Consider the following 19,907-nt stretch of genomic DNA (forward strand, 5'->3'; position numbering starts at 1 on the left):
GTTTTTGAAGTCCTTTTAAGAGAGAGAGACAGAGAGAAAGGCTCAATTTTATCAGAATATATAATTTCTGTATATTTAAAAGAAATTAGATAACGCATGTAAAAGCGTTTGTATGCTAAACTTTGAACATTTTTGGTTGATACAGTTAAGAGAGAAAAAAAGACGAAAGAAACTCGAAAGACTATTAAGAATTGAGTACAATGTTGTTACATTATATTCCGCTTATACAGTAGATTTTATATTCTTTAACTGCTTAATCCCCCTTTTTACCGCCGTAGTACTCCACCATTATATAAGAAACAATATTGCGATATAAGGAACTAGTAAGAAATTACAAAGTGTACGTAATAAATTCGTGATTTCTATATATCATATGCACATAACACATAAGACAATCTGTTATGTCAGTCTTATGTATGCTGACTGTATGTAATTCTGTCGTCTATTTGCAAAAGAAAGGGAGAAGGAACGCGATAAATAAAAGTATATTAATTAGAAATATATTAAAATATAATATATTAATATTTAAAAATACAAAAAAATATATATATATTATCTATAATGAAACATATCCAAATATACGTTTTAATAAGATTAAGGAATCGATAGATTAAAAATATTTAAGATTTTCGAAATAAGTTTTTCCACATGATTAATGATGTATGACATGTGGGTGTAAGTTTACATATATTGGATGTTTTTGATCGCGTCAGCGTTTGCAAATTTGCGACAGAATCGCAATCGCTATATAGTCATCAGATTGCCATTTTCTACTCCATTTAACTAGGCAATTTTTAGTTAAGTAGAATTGTACAACAATATACGTAAAGATATGTCATCGCTGACTTGTATTACACACAATTATTTAGGCATCCAGCAACATTTTGTATAGTATTTTAAAGCATATACATATCGCATTTATCATAATAGGTATATCGTTACATGTATAAGTATGGATCGTAAATTAACATATTATTATTTGTGCGCCATATTCCAATGTTAACATATTGTATTGTACAAAGAACATAATATAACGTTAAAGCTGTAACTATAGGTATACGAACATATCTCTCACTGTTAAACGAGGAAGCATATTTTTGCTTAGCAGTTTTAAATTGTTCTCTCACATTTTCTCTGTGTGTGCTTAGTGTATCTCTAATTTATTTTAAAAACTTTTTCTAATCTAAATAATGAATTTTTCTTATTTTTGAAACAACTATTTTTTAAAAATAATAAATATTTTTCTTAAATAATTTTCTCTTTATTTATTTTCTCTTTTATTTATTTATTTATTTTCTCTATTATATATTTATATAATATTAATAATATTATATATTTATATATATACGTATTTATTATATATTTTGCTTTTTTCAAAATTACTCATAAATTATTAATATTATTCGAGAGAACGAGATATGTGCGGTAAAAGGCTATGAAAAAAGTGTTATAGTTTTTTTATAAATTCGAATTTCATTTAAATTAAAATTACCTATAAGATTATACTTCTTTAAAGTTTATTATAGACTATAGTTTATTCGACAATTTAAGAGTTTATTGTTACTAATTAGAAATTTATAATTATTAATAAGATTCACTGCTTACTAATTATTCAATATTCCCTTCTCGAAAGTTGCCGCCATTCGACCGACCAATCGGATCGCCGACGCGGTCGGCGCCGATTGGAGGAGCCGGGGGGGACGTCGAGGCGCGTGTCTTGTATGCGCGCGATCTCGACCGTTAGAAAATTGCGCCATTTTTTTTTCAGTTACCGAGTGAGTCGGTGTGTTATTTGGCGGAAAGTAGCCGCGCAATAATCGAGCGTGCACGCGAAAAGACGACCGGGAACTTCTCCTCGGCGGTGGTCCTACGGTCTCGTGACGGACGGAGTTGTCGGTTCCCCGGTGTGCGCGGGGTCTCGCAGACGGATCGTCGTCCACGTGCGCGGTCCACGAAGGGAGCGTCACCGAGGGGCAGGCGGGATTAATCATCGATCGAAATAAACGAGGGGAAACGAAAACAAGGCGTCAGGCGTGGATCTGCCTGTGTTTGGGGGTCGTAAGTCGCAGTCGAGAGTTCGGCTTTGTTTTCCGGTTAGGGATCGCGATTACGCTCTCGCATTCGAGGGGCAAAATGTCGGTGGACGCGCTGAGCGACTCCGAGTTGCGGACCAAGTTGATGGAGTACGGTTACCCGGTGGGACCGGTGACGCAGACGACCCGCAAGATACTCGTTAAAAAATTAAAGAACCTCATCGAGATCCGCGGAGGAGCAGCAGCAGGAGGAGGAGGAGGAGGAGGGGCCCGGCATTCTTTGGCCGCGAGGTGAGCGTTTTTTTTCCCCCCTCAGTGAAGATACCTCGATGAAGAGTTTCGTACTTTTAGCTGTGTCATATTTATATACACTTCGCGCTCGAGACAAGTATGTGTTTGATATCTGTGAAAGAGAGAGGGAGCAGAGAATTTCGCCTATATTAGCAGATAATGTAACTCTTACGTTTATATTTGTGGATAGATAAAACACGATTTTTTTCTCACCTATAGCATCAGAAGTTATAATCTGTCTCAATATTAGATAGAAAACAAATGTATGTAACTTAATATTTTGCCTTGTTTTGTTTGTGAAATACGATACAAAGTTTTTTTCATTTTGCACCAGTCACACTGATAAAATTATTTAACTTTCTTGAAATTATATTTTTTCAGTGGATGACGCACATCAATACTTCAAACAAAAATATATTCTGTATCAGAAAAGCTCGTAAAGAGAATTTCAACAATATTAATAAGATGAACTATAGAAATTTGCTTTATTTTCAATTAACAATTAATATTTTTAATATTTTATGCGTATATATTTTATATTTGCATCCACATCTAATGTTTTCTTCATCTGTGTATTAGATATAGCAGCGACGACACTGACGATGACACAAAGACTAATGTCGTTAAGAAGAAAAAGAGTGCAAATATGCGTCGGCAAACACTAGCGAATCCTATGCCTCCACCTTCGATTATTCCTACTGACACTACGAGCCTAACAAAGAATCCAGTTAAGGAAAATCTATTACCACCGCATGCAGAATTCAAGGATCCCAATGCAACAGATTTTGATAACTCGAGCGTTACTTCCACGACTCGTGTAACATCAAAAAGTACATACAACAAATTTACCAAGACACAAAAATCGTCCTACGTGTCTGACGGTTTGGAAACTGGATCGGATTCGGATGCACTGGAAGATACTGGAAGCCCTTATACACGCTCATACGATAACTACCTGTCCAATCCGAGTAGTAGATTGTCCGATCCTCGAGTACACGATCGTGGAACGTTCGATTATGATCAAACGTCGAAAACTAGACCTGTCCTTGTAACAAAGGACATCAAATACAATGTTTCTCCTTTGAAGCCAAGTGTCTCCCCGATTCAGTTTACAAAAGAAGATATGAGTGGAAGAGATATTACAAATCAGAGAGGAGACCTTCTTGCGAACTATGAAACTCCATTTTTATCAGAGTTTACAAGAAGACTTAGTTCACGATCGCTGATAAATACACCATCCTCGCCATTGTCGAATTTAAAAAGTAAGCACATTTTCTTCTATGTGTGATAAAATCTAATATACTTCAATATAAAGTATTTGTTTCAAATTAGAAAAATTATACATCCAAAACTTAATTAAAAAGAAAGGAATTTTAAAATTGCATCATGTGAGAAAGATATCTTTGTAACAAGCTTTAATTTTATTTATTTCAAAACAGATATAATTTATTGCTAATTATATACAAGATATTCCAGAGTCATTAGATATTCTTATAATTATTTTATTAATCAATTTAATTTTTCTTTAAAATGGAAAGTATAGCAAAAAATTATTATTTATCATATAATTTTTAAATATTATATATCCTTGTAACTAAGAACTTTAAAATTAAAATTCTATTAAATTCTATTAAACCTAAAATTAAAAAAATATATATATAAATTTATTATGTATATTTTTTTCTGACACAATTTTTTAATTTGCTTTGAAATGTGGAGGAATTTTAGTAATTATATTGTATATTATTGTATATTAAATAATTGAGATACAAAATTATTGATGCAAAATATAGTATTGATATAAAGTTATTTATATACTTTCTGATTCGCATATTTTATTTCGTAATTTTTTTAAAAATAATTTTTATATTTATTGTTAGATCCTACATTACGACACACTCTGTCATCTGGTTCACCAGAGGTAAAGGAAAGGGATACAAACGGTCATTTTTCATCCTTAAGGACCATGTATTCGCCATCGAGTCAGCCCTCAAGGTATGCATGAATTATGATTTTATCTGAATTTATTATATGTAATATAATGTAATATATATATGTAATATATATGTAATATAATGTAGACAAACGCTGTTTAGTTCAAGACATAGCGCATCATCCGTCGATAGAGTTCGAGATATCATTAGTAGAGCGACTTACAAACCATCAGCGACGAATACAAGGGAGGATGTACGAAACAATCAGAACATTGTATCAATGGGCCTTGTGGCGGTACTTGCCCTATTTTTTGTAGTCCTTGCAATAATATATCTGGGACTTGGTAATCGAGACGGGAAAATCGAGACCCTTCCATCGATCGCATCGGGTAGGTATGGAGAGACATAATTATTTAAAAAAAAAACCAGAGATATACGTTTGCTTTCTCATTAATAACAAAGTGCAAAGCGCACAATATTTATGCTCTTTTTTAAATCAATCTTAGCTCACAATAAAGTCGTGAATTATTGTATAATTCTTCGTTATTACTAACGTTCAAGCTTATTACTATTTCTACGAAATTAAAATAATTATATTAAATATGCAAGAAGATCTCTTAAATATGTATTTTTCTTTCTCTATATATTAATGTATAATAAATATCACATACTTCTTGAATTAATTTTGATATTTTATTTCCTTTTCCCGTTCTCTTATATGTCACAATATATTTCAACTATTTATGGATATATATATATTTTTTAGTTTGCAATATAATGTGCGTTTATGTATATATAATTTATTGAGAACTTATTGATTTAAGTTAAGAAACTACTTAGCTTTTTGTAAAACTGATGGTTTCAAAATTCTTTATTATTCTGTTAAAAAGGTGTGATTAATATGGTTTGCTATATTGAATTTTTGTTTTGTATTCTGCAGCAAATTTTTTTATCGAAAAATTGTCTACCATTGTTTAAATATTCGGATACTTTTTTTAACTTTGTACACAGTAATTTATCTAGCAATTGCAGCTTATCAAATCTTGTTAATTTATTTGTATCATACAAAAGAAAAGAAAAAAGGTAGTTTTAAACATAAAGTAATTATGAATTACAATTTCTTTTAGGTCAATTTTTTAAATAAAGGATTATACAATTATTTTTTGGATCGAAAGCTCTATTGTTTGCAGAATACTATGTAGTTTATCGTCAACTTGAAACATGTGCAAAATATTGTCATTTAATCAGTGTTTTATAACTATCCTGCTTTCTTTTATACTATATATATATAATGTATATATTGATAATCTTAATATAATCATATATAATATTTATAATGTTATATACTCCTGTATTTATAGATAACAACATACCGCAATGTTTTGATGCTCCAAATCTTAAGCAACCTGGGGTGAATTGTGTAATGAAGGAAAACGTAGAATCTGTGTTGCAACTAATAAGACGTCTGCATCCCATTCTAATGAAAAAGGCAATATCTAAAATATGCGAGAATTCAAATGAGAAACCATATTTGATCGATAAGGATATTATAGAGATGTTTACAAGCGATAAAGTGGTGGGTTGAAAATTTAAAGTAACTGTATTTAATGATATAATAACTATCGATAATTGTAATCTATTTCGCTTTCAGACTAGCCTTGAAGTGAAGGACGATCTGCATAGTGCACAGGTTTTAATCTTTAAGAATTCTAAATGGGATATCTCGCTTATCGATATAAATGACGATAATGGAGAGACTTTTAAAGAATTGGATGCTTTAGTATGTATATAATATATAATACGCCAATCTATCATGTGCTCATATTATTAACAGATATTAAAGCATTTGTTCAATCGTTACAGGACGAAATATTGTTCGCTCGACATAATGAAAAACTTGGAATGACAATACTAAATCCTGAGCTGCCAATGCAATGCCTTGTTAAAAACAAGCTTTTTACCATCTTTTCTTCTCTCCTTATAGTGGCAATCGGTAAAGTTCTAACAGATTGTTTATTTGAAAAAACTTATTGACTCTCGTTATAAATTTCTTATGTCTATTGATGCTCAGTTTGTTGCATTATTTGTATATTTATAAAATTATTATTTATTGCTTGTAATGTGATATGTATTGTTATACATTAGTAAAATAGTTGCATCTTAAAACAATTTTATGTTTTGTTGATATAATTTTTTATATATCAAACTGATATTGAATATGACAAAGCATTTCTTTCTTTAATCATCTTCGTCATATAGCATAATTACATTGTGTGATCTATTAATATTTAGATATACAATGATTAAATACATGATGTATAAATAAATAGGTCAAAAAAAGGAAGAAATGCTGTGTTACAAAATTGTTCATAAAATAACATTCGTTTACAAGATATATTCTGTATGTAGAATAGATAAGAATATATATGCAATGAAAGATATGTAATAGTGGCTATGCATCTTCAGTTTTACTAACAGGTATTGGGATTTATAAATCGTATCTTTGGTACCTAAAATACAAGAAATGTACAGAAAGAGAGGTATTTAAGCTTGTTAGTGAAATCATAAGTATCGTTGAGACGCATCATCAAAATGCATCCGCGCAACCCGGTGGCGCGCAGGAAAGTTTTCTCGCTATAAATCATGTGCGAGACAATCTTATCCCACCAAAAGATCGCAAAAGGATGTCAAGTCTTTGGGAGAAGGCAGTGAAATTTTTAGATGAAAATGAATCTAGGTAAGAGAGTTCTCTTCTCATCACTGTTTTATATCACGTTTTCACCGCTTATGTCCGCAAGAAGTACATAAAAATAACGGGATATAATTCTGATCTTCAGAATTCGACGAGAAGTACAACAAGTAGCAGGAGAAGAGTTCCATGTATGGCGATGGTTGCCGAATAATACTTTAAATAAATCTCCCATGCAGAGCGCGACTTCGGGTAAAAAGCCAAAAGTCTGGCAAGGACAAGCATTCGAAACAATGGAGGGGTCAGTTAATAGTTTGACTTGTTCACCAACACCCTGCTTGAAAATCAGACATATGTTTGATCCAGATATGTAAGTCTAAGTAAAATGTATATGCATATACCTGAGGAAGATTGTGGTAATTTGAACTTGATAACTCTTTGTTACGATATAGCGAAACCGAAGATGATTGGGAAACGAGAGTACAGGATGCTATTTTGGAAAAATGCGGGGAGGGTGTAAAGATACTCCACATTCGCATAGATATCGGTAGTCGTGAAGGTTGCGTTTATATGAAATGTATGTCGCAGAAAGACGCTGGTGAAGCTTATAGAGCATTACACGGATGTTGGTTTGATGGTATGTCATAAGGTCATATTTTATTTCCTCTGTACTTAGTTTTTAAATAGGTTATTGCCTCAAATTACGTGTAATGGTCATCCATATAAATTACATATAAAATTTTCACATATTTAGATAGTATTATTGTTACAATAGTAATTGTTACAAGAATATAGAACATTAGCGTAAAAATGTTAAAAGTAGCATACATATATGACTTGATATCCATTTTAATGCACTGCAATGTCATATTTCTAATGGATTCTTTTGTTTTCCTTAGGTAAATTAGTGACTGTGAAGTACCTGAGATTAGAACGTTATCATGAGCGATTTCCGGATGCCGCTCGCTGTATAACGCCTCTCAAACCAAGTAACAATCAACGATTATCCATGCAAGCGCATTATTGGCAGAGCCCTGCCGAAGCGAATTAACAACTGGCGTTTTTCTTTGGATATTGAATACAAGAATATGAGCTCTCATGTCTGATCGTACACATAATTACTTGCTGACTAGAACTGACAGAATCTTTTTACTTTGTTTCAAAATATAAAATATCTTAGCGTAATAGAGCACAAATACATATTACAGGATTGAAAACGCTTCTATTTTATAAGAACATTTTACTTTAATTCGCTAATTTGTGTATTATATACTACTTTATAATCTTTTAACACGAGGACAGAGAAAGTATGTGTTTTTAATATAGTTGAGTAATAATAATAATAATTATAATATTATTAATAACAGTAAAATGTTAATATAATTAAATATACTTCTAAAAAACTGTAAAAATGTATTTTAATCTGAGTTTTTTAAAATAATATTTTCAAATAGCAATATGTATGCATAAACACATCGCATTCTTTATAAGCCTATCCAGATTGATCTGCATCAGTTGTACAAAGCATATGCAAAGAAGATAATCATTTGATATGCAGAAGATTGTAATAGTTTCCTTCGTGATTGTTTTTGTGTATATTATAATTACATCATCATACATGGGCGAAAATATCTTTAATGATTCAGAGATATTAACAAATTATAATGCTTTTTTCTTGATAATCACATAAGTTATTTTTCATGTACTTTTTTATTTTTATATATATTATAGAAATGTACAGTGTGAGGAATATATACAATTAAATCATTTTTTAAAATAAAATACAAAGCTAAATGATGAATAAAAATTGGAAAAATTAATTTTGTTTAAAGAGCAATAAGAGCTAATAAAAAATCCCGGAAAGGACATTAACTTAAAATAATCGGAGAACATTGGGGGGGATATATTTCCAATATAAATAATAAATTATATTGTATTTTATATTATATATTTTTATTATAGCATTATATATTTTTTCTATGAAACGGGGAGTACATATCTCTTATCAATCTGATTTAACTTTTTTGGTCACGATATTTGCCTCACGCGAGGGCGTTAGTGCACGATGTTCTTCAAGCTTGTCATAACACGCTGAATGTAACCTAGAACTCGACTCGCGAATGACGAATTCGCTTACTTATTGTTAGCTGAACGCTTCGAAATAATTGTACGTACATATGTGACCTTAAGAAAGTAGCAAGCGAGAGGAATTTGCATATATAAAGAGATTGAAAATGAAATATTCCACTTCGCCACCGGCGAGTCGATGTCACTCGCCCGTTCCGACAGAATTCTCATCCTCATTGCCAATGCCAATCGTTTACAGGTACTACATCCTGTCACTTGTACACGTATTATTTTATTCTTTTGTACTTTACCCGAATTCTCTTAATTTTTTTAATGATGAAAAAATGATTATCACGTTATAGGCACAATTGTATGGGTGCTGCGACAAAATGTTACAAGTACTTGAGAAAACTACTGAAATTCGAACAAATGGACTTTGAGTTTGCTGTCTGGCAAATGATATTTCTATTTGTAGCACCGCAGAAAGTCTACAGAAACTTCCAAAACAGAAAACGTATGTTACTACTTTAATAATATGCTAAACGATACGTCACAAGTTGTCTAATACACTATATATTTTTTCAGAAACAAAATCACAATTTGCAAGAGATGATCCTGCATTTTTAGTGCTGGTTACATGCTGTCTCTGTGTGTCAACCATTGGTTTTGCTATAGTATTAAGTTTAAGATTCTTCCAATTTGTAAAGTTGTTATTTTACATGGTTTTTATTGATTACATAGCTGCGGGATTACTAATAGCAACAATATTTTGGTAAGTGTATTAAATATCTTCAGATCTCTTTATTGCATTGTCTTTCCAGATATCCTCTTTTCTAATGAAAACTGTAATCAATGTTTTAAATTTATTAATTGGCTTGAATTAAGTTAAACTATTAATTTATTAATGAACTTATTTAACTTTAATTGATTTTAAAGTCTATGACTTTACATACAATTAGTATATTTGATTTCATATTATATATATGTATATATTCAATATTTTTATATGTTTAAATGCTTTACAAATTTCTCTTTATCTTTTTTCTTTTAAAAATTATTACTGTTGAGAACTTGAGATTATCTTTATCTTTAATTTTCAATTTTTTGTACTTCTAAATCTTTATTTTTGTTAACAGGTTTATAACCAATCGCTATCTCAGGATAGACAGAACGCAAGACGTTGAATGGGGCTATGCATTTGATATCCATTTAAATGCAGTATTTCCTCCTTTAATTATACTTCATATCTTACAATTATTTCTATATAATGGTATGTGATTCTACATATATATCATCTCTCTTTTCTGTCATATCAAATAATTAACTTTGAGATATAATTCTCTTTTTTTGCAGCTTTGATAAATAATGATACATTCTCGGCGCGACTAGTTGGGAATACTTTTTGGTTTATAGCTGTCGGTTATTATATTTACATTACATTTCTTGGTTATGCAAGTAAGTACATTAAAAATTATATATTTTTAAAAAATTTTGAATTTAATCTAATTTTTGTTTTCTTATTGTTATTCTCACATTTCAGATATTGAAATACTTCATAAAACGCATCTAATGTTATCCACACTACCGATAATATTGTTAATATATATTACAACATTATGCGCGGGTATCAACATCAGTTATTTAATTATGGAATTCTATCGTTATCGAGCTTTATAAACGCGTTTTGTTATATAACTGCGATATGTATTGAATTTTTTTTATTAAATCCGTCTTTTGCATTGACATTAAAATAATGTGGCTACATCCAAATGAGATAAAATTTGTAATATTTTTCTTTTGCATTGTAAAGTACTATTTTTAATGATATTTATTTTTTCTTTATGTATTTATATTATTAGAAAACTTTGTAAAATGCGACGTTTCAAATATAATTTATGTAATAATAAGAAAAATTTTATTTATAAATTAATTTTGATATCGATATTATATATATAAAATTTTATAGTTTATATTATATTATATAGTTTTTTATAATTTATATAAATATGAATATAAAATCTACAGTCATGAATACGAAAATTTTAACGATGTGTTTGTTTCGGAATTGTCAAATTTCAATCTAGTAATATTAAGCAAGAGCCAATCATCTTCCGTTACGTCATTCTTATTTACCAGAAAAGAAAGTGATTGATTGGTCGCGCTTTTGACGTATCTGCAAGAGCTAAATTTTCGCCTCGTAGAGGCTCATCATGATTTCGGAGTCTATGCCTACGCTGACACTAAAGGTGCCTTTTCATGCTGACGCTCGACGCTCATTTTTAGCGTCAAAAGACGTCACGTGACCAAAATTGACGAATTGGTATCTTTATTTTTGATCACGTGACGTCTTTTGACGCTAAAAATGAGCGTCGAGCGTCAGCATGAAAAGGCACTTTAACCTTAACGCTCTACTCTGACATCAATGAGCAATGAGGACAATGAACTAATTTGTAAAACTTCAAATTGTGTATATGATTTATTATTGTCGGCGTTCTTTTTGCGGCTTTGTGTTTAATTTTATTTGTTTGACGTTTCTTTTCTATCGAATATACACAATGAGTACGCAAACTTCCTCTGCAAAAATAAAAGAATTGCGCTTACCAATCTCCAGAGTAAAAACGATCATGAAGAGTTCTCCTTATGTCGATACTGTCGGACAGGATGGATTGTATTTGGTTACCAAAGCTACGGTAAAAAAATTAATCGGAGCTTAAGCATATATATTCATTTATAATCGTATTGCGATAAGTATGTTAAGACGAAATTCGATAGGATGTGTTATAATTTACTCATTAGATTTCGCTATTTTATTTGTATCTCAGTATTGCCTGAATATATTTTACAGGAACTCTTCATACATTACCTAACAGAGGAGGCACACATGCAGAGCAACAAAGGACCCTCTTTGGATTACAAACACTTGGCAGAAGTGGTGCAGACAAACGACACGTTGGAATTTCTCAGAGAGATAATGCCCAGAAAGATTACGGTCAGACAATTCAAGGAAATGATGGCAGCTAAGAATGCGTCCCACAGTAGTTCCTCCGAGAGCAGCTCAGATTCAGACAGCGACAGTGACTCGGATTCAGATTCCTGCTCGGACAGTGATGAAACAAAAGCAGAGAATGGAAACACATCAGGCAGCGAGCGAGAAAGTGAAACTAAAGAGAACGGTGCCTGTCATTCGGATAGTGAAAGCAGTATAAAGAGTGATAGCGAAGACAACAATAAGAGATGAGTATCATTGATTGTAAAATTGTCTAGATCTAATTGATATAAAGATTTATTAATATCAAGATATATTGGTAGAAATGTAAAGCAAATATAATAACAATGGCCCAAAAAGCTATGAAAAATTGTTTCAAAAGAAAAGATATTTTTATATGTGTCTGCAACTAATGATAAATGCGAATTACCATTTTTGTAATAAGCACATTCATATATATTGCCTTTATTTATATTTTTGTATATATTTCATACAACATTCATTGATATCACACAACACATTAATTTAAGTATTATTAATTATGAAATTAATGTTTCTTATATTAATAATCATAATATTTATTTATAATTGTGCACATTACTATATGTACAAAATTGGAGAACTTTTATATACAATATGGTAAAAATAAATTGCAGATATCCTTACACATATTTTGTTTTATTTGGGGTCTTTAATAATCTTTGCATCTTATATAACATTCAATGTAAACAAAGCATATGTTTTAAATTTTCGTAATATAAAGTTAATAAAACTAATTTATATATTAGCTTATGTATAAGTATTAAATGTGTGTGACAATGTTTATGTTTGTTATAATATTATAATACATATGGTCAAGATAATCAAATAGATAGAAAAAGTTTGAATGTTAATCCTGATGCGACTTTATCGATTTAGATGTGTCAAAACTGTTTTCGTTTAATTTTAAAGCTAAAAAATAAATTTCAGCTAATGCCACGATCAACGCACAAATTATACCTAAAAGTAATCTGAATCCGAAGTCTAGGTTTCCAACTATAAGTTCTACTCCGATGAATCCAAAAGCAAAGCCAGCTATCACAGAAAATATAAATTGCGCAACGGCGATCAACTGTTTATTTATCTGCTTCACTGCAAAATAATATTAGAAAGAGACACATTAAATTCTTTTATCGACACAGACAAATGATCAAAAACATTGTATAATATTTTTACTTTGATATGCAATGCTATCTTCTGGCAGGAATTTCCGCATGGAATCGATGCTCTTCGTCATTGTTTGATATTCCCTAGTGTTTTGTTGTGCCTTTAATTTCTGTATTCTAGCTTCCAACTCTGGATTTCTTGGCGTCTCCTTAGGCATTGGTAATATCACATCGGAATCATCAAAAAGTTCATGCAAATAAATCATTTTTGTCGCGGTTTTTCTATATTTTTTTAAATATTTATTCAACCAATTAAGATCTTCTATTTTTAACATAGCATTTGCAATCTTTTCTTTTTTAGGTTTCCTAGATTTGCATAAAAATGTGATACCATCTGGAGCATCATTTACTTTGTCTTTTATATTATTCAAAATAAAATCTATCAATCTTACAGATGGTTTTATTGTTATAGTAGGATCTACAATTGATTCTAATGGCATATTTATGTAAATTATTTTTTCTTTATAACTGACAGATTAGATATTTAAATGCTGAAGCACTACAAGGCAATATGTAGATTAAAAATTAACGCGTTATCTTATGGTGTAATGTGTAACTTTTTTTCCAAATCAACATAGAATTCCTCTATCTCGTTTTCTTTTTCTTGGAAAGTTTGATCCACTTTTTGACATTTATCACTCATATCATTTATAAATTTCTCCCACTCTGTTCTTCTGGCTAATCTGTTTTCACTCAAAACAGTGTCCTGTAACATCAAAGTATCCGCATTAAATTTTGCTTTACGATATCTCAAAAATATCAATTTAGATTTTATAAGCATAAAATCTGTTTAATATACATACACTATCAAAATTTTCTTCTTTTTGTAGAACGAGGTTACACATACTCAATGCAACATCCACATTCGCTTTAAGACTAGGTAAATGACAATCACCAAGCTGTTCAGTGCGATCCAATTGGCTTTCTTTCAATTCCGTCGAATATTCAAGTATTTTAAAAAGACGTTCCACTTCTCTATCAGCTCTTTTTTCCTAAAATAAACGCAATTATCTAGAGTTAATGGTATTTCAAAAACCTATCACGCATATTATATAATACTTTTAAATTAAATTTTGAATTAAATTACGAATGTATAAGAGTTTAGAAAATACATATAAAATCATCGATCTATTTTTATAATATATAAAAGAAGTTACATAAAAATTAATAATAAGAAAATTGAAAAGCGTATTAAAGAGATCGACTGTGAACAGTAGCAATTATAATTTCTATTTTAACACATCTTTATTTACAATTATTTAAATACCCAACTCCGGTCATAGGTTATGTTCATATATCTATATTAATATCTTAACCAAATATAATTAAATCTGTAATTAATCCGACTTTTAGAGTCCTATCGACATCATCGTAACGATCAAGATAACATTATTATGTATATTAGAGACGCTCACCTGAAATTCTCGCAAGAAAAATGTGATTTCTCCTTGGACGAACGGACGATGATCGAATAACCGGCTCCAGATTTCGCCAGTGTCTGCGAAAACGATGATCGCGTATGATAATACTTAATGATTATGATAATACTTAAACGATAATAAAATGTTCGTTTGTATTTAGAGGGAGATACGTATGTGTATTTATTGTTCATACAGTGATTGTCGCACCTTTAGTTATAGACGACGCCATGTCGATGACAGGCAAGGAGTGGAAACAGATAGTGCATCGTCAGACACTACGTCACGTCGTCACATGATTGAGTTGTGCTACTGCACACAATCGCATCGTCGCTGTGTATCGCCGAATTGACGGAAACGCTTGACGGCACTGAAAAAAATTGTTTTCAATATAACACATTAATTAATTATAATAAATATTTACAAATATTTATTAATTAATTATTAATTATAATACATTAATGTATTATAATTACACACACACACACACACACATTTTTGGATAAAAAATATTCTGCAACAAAATATTTTTTTACTCCCAGAGGCCGACAGAATCTCATTTATCAAAAATGCACATCGCTTCGAAAAAATATAATAAAGCTTTTATTATGTATACCTATATATTAATTTAAATATATATAATTTCGGATTCCCTCTCGACTTTATTGACGCGGAAAGAAAATTATCATAGCTTTCTTGAAAGATTACAAGATTGTGAACTCAAGTATAATAATACTTTTCATCGATGTTATCGCAATATTGATGCCGTTGTTTCTTACGAAATTTATAGCAAACTTGATTAGCAAGCATATATTAAAGGTTTTTAAAATAAAATACATTTTACTAAAAATTTGCGTACAGTATACAGGGTGTCCCATTTTAATCTATCACCCCTCGTAACTTTGCAGGAAGCGATCGTAGAGAAAAATGTTTCGTACAAAAGTTTTTTGACTTTGAGGGGGACATAAGATGGTGTCATTGGTTTGACCTTGGATAGTCGTTTGAAGGTCACGTGAAGATCACCTTCAATTTCTTAAATGGAACCCCCTATTTTTCATTGCATATTCTTGTAGCTTACCTCGAGAGCTTTCCAAAACTCTATATATGAGTTATTTTTTATTAAGTACTTTGAGACTTGAAGTTTACAGTATTTTGACATAAAATATAAAATATTTTGTGAAACATTCACTTTTCGGTAATCTTACTGTAATACTTTTATGTACAGAATATTAAGATCAATCAATTGGTGTAAAGAAAACACATGATCTCTACGATCGCTTCCTGCAAAGTTACGAGGGGTGATAGATTAAAATGGGACACCCTATATATATTGGGTATCCTAAATCTTGCACCACTTTTTATTTATCTAGAATTTTGATTTTATTTATAATTAGAAAATGTTATTTATATTTTATTTATAGATTCTCGACCATCTTGGAGTGAATTGTTTTTAAGCTGTAACAAAATAATTTCGTTTATTGTTTATAATTTTCAAAAAATTATAATTATACTAGCTCTTTGATAAAGGGCATTTTTGGGAAACTAATAAGCTTTGAAGGTATAAATAAATGAAATTTTAAAAAAGTAATATAGAAAAGATACAAAGAGTCGAGCACAGAGGATCGATAAAATGTCAAAACAATGCGTCCACGTGCATCCGTTTAATGGCGCTCGTGTTAATGGGAATTTCGCGTACATTTTTCGCCAAAGTGACGGTGTCGTTATACGTAGACGACATGTATATGTCAGTGGACGCATACACGTTCGACATATTCTCGAGTTACATCGAGCGACATGTGATTATCTCTGTGAGAATGCAGTGTTGAATATTGACGTAAAATTTGAATCTGTTGCGAAGAGGATGCCGCGATTAACAATGGTATCACGTGATTACGCGTGCATTCCGCTGCGTGTACTTAGGAGAGAGTAGGAGTGGGTGATTACGCGGGTCTATATATATATCTATGTTACGTTCGATCGCCCGTGATAATCGCGGTAAGATTTATTCGTGACGTGACGAGATCTAATTGGAGTGCAATGAAAAGACTGGTATATTTCGCCCTCGTAATTACAATCGTGCATTTGGCAATGTAAGTTTGTAATTTTAAAAATACTTTTACATTTGCAGTTTGTGTACTTATATAAAAGAGCCAATCTTAATTAAATTTTGAAAGGAATTAAATTAAATTATATATTAAATGTACTATTAATAGTACTAATATTAATTAAAAGCTGTTAATCTCGATAATGAATTAAAATGAAATGAAATGTATAATAATGTTAATTTTTTTACGATGTTATTGATCTAACATAAATTACATGCTCCCTTTTCTTGGAAATTATATATATTAATGATAAATTAAAAGATTTTTCTTTGCAAATCCAATAAAATCCATTAAAAGCATACAATGGATTTTATTTATCTTTCATTTTGCAATCGCTAATTCGATTGCAATTTTACGTTTGTAAAAGCATTCTACTCTTCAAGGCAAGAGGAAGTTACGAAAGGCGCTTGTAATTGTGCGGTATCCGCTGTTCCGGGAATAGAACCGATAATACAACACACGCTCCCGTATAATGTAAGCTGCGATCACGAAGGTCTCGAGAAGTGTCAAAAATTATGTATTGCCTTGGTGAGTATTTCTCATATTATTTTCATACTATTTTTTAATACATCTATTCTTTAAACTATATGTTCTTTATTTTCAAATGGGGAGAATATATGTATATACGCATAGATAATTTTGAATAAGTGCGAGATTTTATTATCGATGATAGTAGAAATTGATAAAGAAAAATAAAAATATATTAATTATCTGAAAATAGTGAAAAAGTCGATCGATATTTCTGTCCTCAGTCTGAAACCGTTCGAGATAAGGCACCAATGTTGATTTGCGAGAAACTCAACATACATATCGAAAAACTGAAGGTGAGCAATATATCTTATTTTTTTATTAATACATACATAAGAGTATTTTTATTTTAAAAGTTCGGAGTAGAAAAATGTGTATTATAAATGTTTTTGCTAGGTCTCTCTTCTAATTAGTATTTATTTTCATGTAATGTGACAAAGTAAATGCTATCGTGTCGCGTATATAAAAATGTTAATATTGAAATACTAGAATAAAACATTACTTTTCAAATTAAAATAAAACAATTACATTATTTTTTGGTTATTTTATTATTTTGGGTTTCTTCAAGTGTTATCTCTTCTATAATAATAGCGTGACAAATGATTGTTATTCTATTTTCTGTTTTTTTTGCAGGTAGCTCTATACATGAAATCATGTGATTTGTCTTTTTGGGCATTCACTGGCTTGGAAAGCGCAGAGCCCATTTGCTGTCACGAAGGGAAAGCAGTTGCTTGTGACGAGGCGGTGTCGACAATAGAGAATTAACGAGCTGAGAATCCAACTCATTATTTCTTGCTCATTTACATCACTAACGAATATTTCACTATTGATTACATAGTGCGAATATACGTTATATTTGCAGTTTTTAACATAAAATATTATAATTAGTAATTTCTTTTTGAAAATTTATATAAAATAACTAGATAAGGGAGCGCAATTCTATATATATATATATATATATATATATATATATATATATATACATACACACACACACACACACACACGAATAATAAAGTATACGAGCAAAATAATAGCAGAGATTTGTTGAATTTATTCAAAGAATGAATTCAAAGAATGCCATTTCGGGAGTGTTATTTGATATACATTCATATTCTTTGTTCCCTTCGACAAAGCTCGGATGCCAAGATTGAGACAAGAAGTCTATCTGCTATTGAAGTCTCTATACAGATGGTAAACCTTTAGCTTAAAATACAATAATGTTGGTTCTACGTCTCCGAAATATATCTGATTCCTCTCGGAACGAAAGATCTGCCCGGTGAAAAATTTGTTTGTATCCTGCCTTATATCTTTTCCTTGTAAAAAAAATTGAGCAAGTCAATTTTTAAAGGCTATATATATAAAATCAAAATAAAATATAGAAACGATGAAAAGGAAAATATATTTATTTTACAAATAGTATCTATTTTTGACGAGAGAAAAGATTTCTGTCATCGAATTAATTAATACTTATGTTATTTTGCATAAAAAATTATATAAAATTTTCTATTTATGTACTTAATAAAGATTCTAATAAAAATGTCCTGCATGTTTTTTAGTGAAAAAATAATGCATTTGGAAATAAATAACACTATGAGCTAATTCTGTAATAACAAAATGAACGAGTACAAAATCATAAATTATGTTTGACTAGAAGATTTCATATTTATTATTAAATATAATATTTCTCATCATTCCACACATACAGATGTTCCATAATACTCGTGACTTTAATGATAATTTCTCTGACAAGTTCAGAATAAATTTTTTCTTAGCAAAAGATTGTCGAGGATACTCTAATAATTTTCGATATAAATTTAAAAGTTATTACAAGGATTTCAACTTATATATAAGATATAAGGATATAAACTTGTTCATAAGTTTAAAAGTTATATTATAGATTTGTGTGCGAGAATCTATTATTTAAACTTTTAAACTATAAAAACCTTGGTTCTTGTGATAAAGCATATTTTTCCCTGTAATCTTCCTTTTTAATCTCTTTTCAGTTATCCATCTTTCAAAATGTTCATTCAATCCTATTCTACTTAATCTTTTATCCGCAACTAAAAATAAAAGTTGTAATCTTTCATCTGCATCTAAAATAAATGTTATAATAGAGACGTATAAAAGATAATTCAATTTTTTCAAATGTTTATCTAATTGTTTTATATTATTTGAAAACGTAATATATTAAATACATTAGTGAAATTATTAAAAGCAGTTTTCGATAGTAAAGGAAATGTGCATTCGATAAAGACACGCACGATCTCTCCGCACTTTCCACGATATATTACGAGGCCAAGCGCCGATTATCGGCAGAGATTTAATCCGGCACTTGTGCTCTCTCGTGTAAAAGTCAAAGCTCCAAGGAGAGCATCCTTGAGAGCATTAAACGATATTCGTTCTCAACCAAATCTCCTTTCAGAAAATACAACTACTACGGCCAACTTATAGGAGGTGCGTTGTCAGATACAGAGAATCATGCATGCACTTTCTTCGAATTTTTTTCAATAAAAATCTAGTTATAAAATAATTAAACATTAAGAAGATCCGATATTTTCCTCCCCATTAAATTTTAAAAGAATATAACCAGGGTATAATAAAATCTTATCTCTTCGATCGATTTCATCTTGTTTTAACGAAGATTTAAT

At 30.3% G+C, this 19,907-nt stretch overlaps 6 protein-coding genes across 9 annotated transcripts in view; 4 read left to right on the forward strand and 2 right to left on the reverse strand.

Annotated features, from left to right (window-relative positions):
• Positions 1 to 1,749: 1,749 nt before the first annotated feature.
• Positions 1,750 to 8,406, forward strand: Man1 (LEM domain-containing inner nuclear membrane protein MAN1). 3 transcript variants are annotated; one of them, XM_083042165.1, is made up of 11 exons: positions 1,750 to 2,324; positions 2,904 to 3,586; positions 4,205 to 4,319; positions 4,406 to 4,647; positions 5,620 to 5,834; positions 5,910 to 6,038; positions 6,122 to 6,251; positions 6,725 to 6,995; positions 7,096 to 7,317; positions 7,400 to 7,584; positions 7,847 to 8,406. In XM_083042165.1, exons 1-11 carry the CDS (start codon positions 2,134 to 2,136, stop codon positions 7,996 to 7,998), a joined length of 2,535 nt encoding a protein of 844 aa, XP_082898291.1. In that variant the 5' UTR covers positions 1,750 to 2,133; the 3' UTR covers positions 7,999 to 8,406. The 3 variants fall into 3 exon arrangements, with proteins under 3 accessions (XP_082898291.1, XP_082898292.1, XP_082898293.1); XM_083042166.1 differs by having other exon boundaries at positions 1,751 to 2,324; positions 4,421 to 4,647; XM_083042167.1 differs by lacking the exon at positions 1,750 to 2,324 and adding an exon at positions 2,349 to 2,485.
• A 580-nt stretch (positions 8,407 to 8,986) lies between these two features.
• Positions 8,987 to 10,806, forward strand: Unc50 (Unc50 RNA binding protein). Its single transcript, XM_083041829.1, has 6 exons — positions 8,987 to 9,273; positions 9,377 to 9,528; positions 9,600 to 9,786; positions 10,151 to 10,284; positions 10,368 to 10,469; positions 10,555 to 10,806. Exons 1-6 carry the CDS (start codon positions 9,182 to 9,184, stop codon positions 10,689 to 10,691), a joined length of 804 nt encoding a protein of 267 aa, XP_082897955.1. The 5' UTR covers positions 8,987 to 9,181; the 3' UTR covers positions 10,692 to 10,806.
• Positions 10,807 to 11,406: 600 nt separating this feature from the next.
• Positions 11,407 to 12,559, forward strand: Chrac-16 (chromatin accessibility complex protein 1). The gene is made up of 2 exons (XM_083041517.1): positions 11,407 to 11,704; positions 11,860 to 12,559. Exons 1-2 carry the CDS (start codon positions 11,486 to 11,488, stop codon positions 12,250 to 12,252), a joined length of 612 nt encoding a protein of 203 aa, XP_082897643.1. The 5' UTR covers positions 11,407 to 11,485; the 3' UTR covers positions 12,253 to 12,559.
• A 112-nt stretch (positions 12,560 to 12,671) lies between these two features.
• On the reverse strand, positions 12,672 to 13,645 carry LOC145938115 (vacuolar ATPase assembly protein VMA12). The gene is made up of 2 exons (XM_083041516.1): positions 13,216 to 13,645; positions 12,672 to 13,131 (listed from the first exon to the last, which is right to left on the reverse strand). The coding sequence occupies exons 1-2, from the start codon at positions 13,643 to 13,645 to the stop codon at positions 12,890 to 12,892; spliced, it is 672 nt and encodes a 223-aa protein (XP_082897642.1). The 3' UTR covers positions 12,672 to 12,889.
• A 98-nt stretch (positions 13,646 to 13,743) lies between these two features.
• Muted (biogenesis of lysosome-related organelles complex 1 subunit 5) overlaps positions 13,744 to 19,907 on the reverse strand; it is a 98,071-nt gene continuing 91,907 nt past the window's right edge. For both annotated transcript variants that reach the window (XM_083041518.1, XM_083041519.1), the window contains 4 exons: positions 14,834 to 14,993; positions 14,621 to 14,703; positions 14,009 to 14,197; positions 13,744 to 13,911 (listed from right to left, as the gene is read on the reverse strand). In XM_083041518.1, the coding sequence (XP_082897644.1) occupies positions 13,744 to 13,911; positions 14,009 to 14,197; positions 14,621 to 14,703; positions 14,834 to 14,855 (462 nt within the window). In that variant the 5' untranslated portion in view covers positions 14,856 to 14,993. The remainder of the gene's footprint in view (positions 13,912 to 14,008; positions 14,198 to 14,620; positions 14,704 to 14,833; positions 14,994 to 19,907) is intronic.
• On the forward strand, positions 16,625 to 18,200 carry LOC145938118 (uncharacterized). Its single transcript, XM_083041521.1, has 4 exons — positions 16,625 to 16,713; positions 17,112 to 17,256; positions 17,481 to 17,552; positions 17,890 to 18,200. The coding sequence occupies exons 1-4, from the start codon at positions 16,661 to 16,663 to the stop codon at positions 18,019 to 18,021; spliced, it is 402 nt and encodes a 133-aa protein (XP_082897647.1). The 5' UTR covers positions 16,625 to 16,660; the 3' UTR covers positions 18,022 to 18,200.

The sequence above is a fragment of the Prenolepis imparis genome, unplaced genomic scaffold (genome assembly GCF_030444845.1).
Source record: "Prenolepis imparis isolate NDT839.2.m4 unplaced genomic scaffold, iyPreImpa1.0 SCAF_7, whole genome shotgun sequence".
NCBI classification, from domain to species: Eukaryota; Metazoa; Arthropoda; class Insecta; order Hymenoptera; family Formicidae; genus Prenolepis; species Prenolepis imparis.

Excerpts from the sequence above, each read along its gene's own strand:
- Man1 (XM_083042165.1), top strand. The coding sequence starts at position 2,134 with ATGTCGGTGGACGCGCTGAGCGACTCCGAGTTGCGGACCAAGTTGATG. Across the intron at positions 4,320-4,405 it reads CCATCGAGTCAGCCCTCAAG|ACAAACGCTGTTTAGTTCAA; the intron begins GTATGCATGAAT and ends AATATAATGTAG. Across the intron at positions 7,585-7,846 it reads ACACGGATGTTGGTTTGATG|GTAAATTAGTGACTGTGAAG; the intron begins GTATGTCATAAG and ends TGTTTTCCTTAG.
- Unc50 (XM_083041829.1), top strand. The coding sequence starts at position 9,182 with ATGAAATATTCCACTTCGCCACCGGCGAGTCGATGTCACTCGCCCGTT. Across the intron at positions 9,787-10,150 it reads CTAATAGCAACAATATTTTG|GTTTATAACCAATCGCTATC; the intron begins GTAAGTGTATTA and ends TTTTGTTAACAG. Across the intron at positions 10,470-10,554 it reads TACATTTCTTGGTTATGCAA|ATATTGAAATACTTCATAAA; the intron begins GTAAGTACATTA and ends CTCACATTTCAG.
- Chrac-16 (XM_083041517.1), top strand. The coding sequence starts at position 11,486 with ATGATTTATTATTGTCGGCGTTCTTTTTGCGGCTTTGTGTTTAATTTT. Across the intron at positions 11,705-11,859 it reads ATTTGGTTACCAAAGCTACG|GAACTCTTCATACATTACCT; the intron begins GTAAAAAAATTA and ends TATATTTTACAG.
- LOC145938115 (XM_083041516.1), bottom strand. The coding sequence starts at position 13,645 with ATGCCATTAGAATCAATTGTAGATCCTACTATAACAATAAAACCATCT. Across the intron at positions 13,132-13,215 it reads AGATAGCATTGCATATCAAA|TGAAGCAGATAAATAAACAG; the intron begins GTAAAAATATTA and ends ATTATTTTGCAG.
- LOC145938118 (XM_083041521.1), top strand. The coding sequence starts at position 16,661 with ATGAAAAGACTGGTATATTTCGCCCTCGTAATTACAATCGTGCATTTG. Across the intron at positions 16,714-17,111 it reads ACAATCGTGCATTTGGCAAT|GCAAGAGGAAGTTACGAAAG; the intron begins GTAAGTTTGTAA and ends CTACTCTTCAAG. Across the intron at positions 17,553-17,889 it reads TACATATCGAAAAACTGAAG|GTAGCTCTATACATGAAATC; the intron begins GTGAGCAATATA and ends TTTTTTTTGCAG.